At 19.4% G+C, this 6532-nt stretch overlaps 1 protein-coding gene across 1 annotated transcript; it reads right to left on the bottom strand.

Moving 5' to 3' along the window:
• Nucleotides 1-1185: 1185 nt before the first annotated feature.
• Nucleotides 1186-2512, bottom strand: PRELSG_0007000 (PIR-like protein; the record flags this gene model as incomplete). Its single annotated transcript, XM_028676801.1, has 2 exons — nt 1186-1425; nt 1541-2512. The coding sequence occupies 2 exons, from the start codon at nt 2510-2512 to the stop codon at nt 1186-1188; spliced, it is 1212 nt and encodes a 403-aa protein (XP_028531264.1).
• Nucleotides 2513-6532: the final 4020 nt, after the last annotated feature.

Here is a 6532-nt window from a genome sequence, read left to right as displayed (position 1 = left end):
AAATATATTTTTTTTTTTTTTGGGAAAAGTTTTATGAATGAATGTTATGTTATGTTATGTTATGTTTTAATTTTTTGTATAAATAAAAATTAAAAGAAAGAAATGTTAACTTATTAAAAACTTAAGAGATAAGAGAAATGTTTATGTATTATTCAATGTACATTTTTGAAATAACATTGAATATCATAAATTGTGACTTAATAAATTGTTATAAATTATTTGTATGTTTTTAATTAAAAGAAGATATCAATTCTTTGTAAATAAAAACTCATTTATAACTGTTAATAGGTTTATTAAAAGATGCAGTAAAATTTAACTTCAATTAAATATTATGCATCATAAGAAAACTATATATATATATATAATAAAAACTAATATATATATATAAACGTATACTTAGTTATACATGCTCTTTATTAATTTGTTTGTTTAATACTCTAGCAAAGTCATTAAACGGGCAATTAATAAATCAATTAGTTATCAGTTAATATTAAATTATTATAACTGATATGATAACAAAGAAAACTAGTAGAGCTTGTTCTACTTATTGCCTACTTACTATTTAGAATTGGTTAATAAATATATCATTAAATTTTTATATAATAGTAGCGGTTCGTACGGAAAATGGTTAGTCAGTCATGCATTCTCTAATTTTAAAAAAAGAGTATTTTTTTTTTTTCGTACCTTGATTTTGCAGATTTTATTTTTATTCGTTTTAAAAAAAAAATATAATTTTTTTTTTAATGAAATATTTTATTTAAATGTTTTTGTAAAATTTTTGTCAAATCGAATTAATCTCTAAACAACAAAAAAAAATTAAATTCAAAATTAGATGAAAAACGAAAAGCGTTTTTTTTTTTTTATTAATATTTAATTTGTATATATTTTTAAAAAACAATTAATAACTCAAATTTATTTGCTTATTTTAATTAAATAATTTTTACATAATTTTAATGAGAATTTTAATTTTTAATAAAAAATAAAGATTTACATATTAGTAATATATATATTTTTTTACAATAAATAAAATTAGTAGAGGTATCTTTATATGCTCTTAATATGTTTGCTTAATACGCTATTAAAGTCATTGAACAACCAATAAGGAAATCCAAAATACTGTAAAGGTATTTTAGCATCTAAATGATAAATTACCTATTTACAATTAATATATACTTTAAGATTATATCACACTATTCTTTCATCTATTGGTATACCTTCATCTATATAAGAAAATGTACTTCTGTATCTGTAACCAAATGCTCTAAGAAAACTATTTAGTCTACTTCTCTTTCCTATTACTTTTTCTATTTTCTTTGAATTTTCAAATGTATCTTCAAGGTCTTCCAATGATATTTCACGTAATTTTTTTTTTCCTTTCTTAATTTTAAATTTTTTTTTTCCAAACAAAGATCCCATAGGAACATACTACAAGGATAAAAAGTTAAAAAAATTTATTATATAAATATAATGCTAATTTGAAGGAATAAATGTAAAGTTAAAAAATTTATGTAAATATTTTCAAGTGCTAATTTTAGTTTACTTTATAAAACAAAACAAAAAGAAACACTGCCCCAACAACAGCAAGAGAAACAGATAAACCTATAGTGACTGTCGATCCACAAAAAAAACCTAAACATGCAGAAAATTCATTATCTTCTTTTTCAAATGACGATATATTTAGATCATTTATATCTTTAGTTAAATTTTCAGTTATAGATGGTGAAAATGTAGATAAAACGTCTAATACATTCGTAGGAGTCACAGTAGAAATATTTTCTGAAATATAAGATAAAGTATTTGTTATAGTAGAAGCAATTGTGGATAGAACATCAGATTCAGTCGATAAGATATGTTCAGATGATGTCGTAGATGTATTCAATAAAGATAGTGAATCAGATGTGGTTGATAAGGCATGTGTAGATAATGGAGTAGATGTATCGAGTAAATTACTCTTATATTCAGTATAACCATTTAATTCAGTACTGTTAATATATGGTTTTATTATAAAATTTTCTATTGATTTTATCGCTTGCTTCCAAGTACTCACAGTATCATTTAACATTTTATTATCTCCATTATACTGTTCTGAGTGCAATTTTTGTTCAACAAGCATACTTTTATTATGAATCCAATCAGTAACATCATTAATATTGTCTCTCGTAATATTACAAGAGAAGTTTTCATCAATATATGAAAAATAATTTATAATATATTCTACTAAATTTTCCCAAAACTTCCAAATATTATTTATAATACTCTTTTGCTTAATATCTGTATTATAGTTTAATGAAATAGTAATTTCCCTAGTTCTATTAGAGATCCAATCACCCAAATTGCTATTATCATGACACATTGAGTTATGAATTTTTTCTATCTGCATAAATAAATCATCTTTAATAGATTCAAACCACTTTTTCAAATCATTTTCATTTCTATTTATAGATAATGCAACTTTAGATAATATAGCTGACTGTGCATCTGTTAATATTCTCGTAGTTCTAAACCGTGACATAGTTTTTAAATTATTTTCTTTGATTCCAAAATTATAGAAATTACATTATAATAAAAAAATTTAAATTAAATTTGTGAATATCATTTTTTACATGTTAATATAAATTTATAAAAATTAAAAGTTTAGCATTTTTTAGGATAAACAATAACCCATGTCCCCCAAATATTGAAATATTTATTTATTAGTTGTCCGATTAATGAATTTGTTAGATTATTAAATAGACAAGTTAATATTATTTAGAGAAAATCCCTATTTATTTTTATTTATTACAAATTAACTTACGATAGCTAATTTATGCAATTTATATAATTATACCATTGGTTAATAAAAGACGTTATTAATATTTTATAGTACATTTAGTTTACTAGGCGTGTATATACAAGTTAGCCATGCACTAACGCTATTTAAAAAAAAAAAAATATATAAAGTTATTTTTTTTGTTTTTTCTGTTTTTATTTTTATACATCTTTGTAATTAAAAAAAAAATAAATTAATTTTTTTTTTTTTTGTCGGTTGACGTTTGTTTTGAATAAAACGAGAATTAATTTTTACTTACATAAAAACTAAATAAAATAAACAGTATAGTGTTAATGCTTTATTCAATATGTATATTTAGAAATAACATTGAGTGAATTAAAACTTAATTTTTGTTATTTGTTTTAAATTTTGTGTGTGTTTTTAATAAAAAAAATATACTTATTCTTTGTAAATAAAAACTCCTTTATAACAGATTAACATATTTATTAAAAGGTGCAGTAAAATTTAATATTCAAATTAAATATTATGCATCACAAGAAACCACTATATATATGACAAAAACAAGCATATATATAATTTAAAAACGTATATTTATTTATACATACTCTTTATTAATTTGCTTGTTTAATATTCGAGCAAAGTTATTAAACATCCAATTAACAAATCAACTATATAATAGAAAATTAAAAATTTTGCATTTTAATGTTTTTAACTAAATTTTATTGATAGTTTTTATTATGAAACTATTTTATTTGGTTTAATAAACTTTAAAGTTATTCACACCAAAAAAAATCTGCACAAAAATAAAATTTTATTATTAATTGTTTTTTTATATTTTAAAAACTATGCAGACAAAAAAATTAAAAAAAATATGGAATTCTTTTAAAAAAAATTTTACACACACAAAAATATGATTATTTTATGGTGCATATCAGTGCAAATGTACCTTTAAATACATTTTTGAAGTCACATATGTTTTAACTATTTTGTATGTACTAACAACTTTTTTACATAATCTTTCATTATTTTAAAATTTCAAAAGGATAAATAAAATATTTTGTTGATCAAATATTCAAACTCAAATATAAAAACATAGAATATCCATTTATTGATTCAATGTTTCATTTCTATCATTTTCAAAAGTTGTTTTGCAGTAAGTTTAAGTAAAGTTTATAAAATGGCATTTCATTTAAATTAATTATATTGTTGATTAATTGCCTATTTAATGATTTTGATAGACTACTAAACAAGTAAATTATTAAAGAGCGCGTATAACTAAATATACTGAGTTTTAGTGTATATAGCATTTAATTTAAATTAGTCAATTCTTTATTGCTTAATAGACATATATTTATTTTGAAAAATATACCCTTATTTACAAGGAATAAATGTATTCTTTTAATTAAAAGCACACATACAAAAACTAAGTTATAACAAATAACAAAAATTAAATTCTAAGTTATTCACTATTATTTCGAAATATACAAATCGAATATAGCACACATTGCACTTTTTATTAATTTAAAAGAAGTCAAAAGTTTTCCTATAGTTATATTTCGTACCTTAATTTTTATATTTCAATTAAAAATTAATTCTCTTTTCAATTAAAAAGCAACTCAAAAAAGAACTATTAAATATTTTTTTTTTTTAATAGTTATAAAGATACATAAGCAATAAAATAAGCAAAAATATATATATATATATATATTTTTAACTAGAATCAGTACATGCGTGATTTGTATTTTCCTAACTAATAAGCTAACTTTATATATTATAAAAGATTATTAACATCTTTTATTAAAAACCATTTGAATACTTAAAAAGTATTTTAAATATTAAAAATAAATAGAATATAGTAGAATTTATAATAAGTTTATTTGTTATAAAATGGTCAATTGTAACTATTTTCAACATATTATAAATGTTTGCTTATTTGCTAAAAATTAACTATCTGAAAGAAAATATAAAAGTTTTATATAAAAAAAAATTAAAATTATCTTTTTATAGAAGTTATTACACATATTTTGCTAGTTTTTCTTTCCATTTTAATAACTTATCTACAAATATGTTTTTCCACATATCTATCTTTGCAATAAAATATTGTTGCACATATATTAATGTATATATCTTTATACATGCATTTTTTCTTGTATCTATCTAGTTAATAAAAAAATTGTTATTAACTTTTTGTAAAATAAAATTGTCTACTGGTCAGGAAAATGCAAGCCCGCCAGCCACTGACGCTAGTTAAAAAGAAAAATATATATATATATAAATCTATTTTTTTTTTGTTTGTTTTATTTTTTTATATGCATCTTTGCAATTGAAAAAAAAAAAAATTAAAATTATTTTTTTTTTTTTGGGTTGTAAGTTGACGATCATTCGAATTAAAAAGAGAATTAGTTCTTTTTTTACTTACATAAAAACTTAATATATGAGAAAGTATAATGTTTATGTTGTATTCAATGTATATACATTAAAATAACACTAAATAAATTAGAGTTTTGATTTTTGTTATTTATTATAAATTTTGTATGCGTTTTTAATTAAAGGAATAAACTTATTTTTTGTAAGTAAAAACACATTTATAAAAGTAAAAATATATCTGTTAAGTAATAAAGAATAAGTTAATGTATAATAATAAATATTATACATTATAAAATAACAATATATATAATAAAAATAAGTATATATATATATAAACGTATATTTAGTTATACATGCTCTTTATTAATCTGTTTAATAGCCTAGCAAAACCATTAAACAGAAAATTAGTAAATCAACTAATCAAAAAAAGTACAAGTCAGCTAGTCACTCACGCTAATAAAAAAAAAAATTTTATTACTATATTTTTTTTGTTTATCATATATATTTTTTAATTATCATTAAAAAAAAAAAATAATTTCTTTTATTAAATATAAAAAAAAGGAATATAAGAAAATTTCTATTTTTCTTTAATAAATAAAAAGTTTAATGTTCATTATATTCTATTTATATATTTCAAAATAACAGTAAATAACTTAGAATTTAATTTTTGTTATTTGTTATAACTTAATTATTTGTGTGTTCTTATACTAAAATAATTGATTTATTAATTGGCTGCTTAATGACTTTGAGAGAGTATTAAACAAACAAATTAATAAAGAGCATTTATGACTGAGTAAAATTTTATTACGATTTTAATAGCCTTATTAATTGTTATAAATGAGTTTTTAATTATAAAGAATTAATTAATCTTTTAATTAAAAACGTACATACAAACTATAACAATTAATAAAGTCAAATCTTTATATTATTGGTTAATAAAAGGTATTATTAACCTTTTGTAGCATGCTAAGCTAGTTGCTAGTTGTATACGTACAAGTTAGCCATGCACAGACGCTAGTCCTATATATATAAAAAAAAAAAAAATAAAAATAAAGTTATTTTTTTTTGTTTGTTTATTTATATATATATACATCTTTGTAATTTAAAAAAAAAAAAAGAATTAAATATATTTTTTTTTTTTGGAAGAGTTTTATGAATGAATGTTATGTCATGTTATGTTATGTTTTAATTTTTAGTGTAAATAAAAATTAAGAGAGAAATGTTAACTTATTAAAAACTTAAGAGATAAGAGAAATGTTTATGTATTATTCAATGTATATTTTTGAAATAACATTGAATATCATAAAATTTTGATTTAATAAATTGTTATAAATTATTTGTATGTTTTTAATTAAAAGAAGATATTAATTCTTTGTAAATAAAAACTCATTTATA

Source organism: Plasmodium relictum, assembly GCF_900005765.1.
Source record: "Plasmodium relictum strain SGS1 genome assembly, contig: PRELSG_00_v1_81, whole genome shotgun sequence".
NCBI lineage: Eukaryota > Apicomplexa > Aconoidasida > Haemosporida > Plasmodiidae > Plasmodium > Plasmodium relictum.
This window is presented reverse-complemented; position numbering and strand designations above follow the sequence as displayed.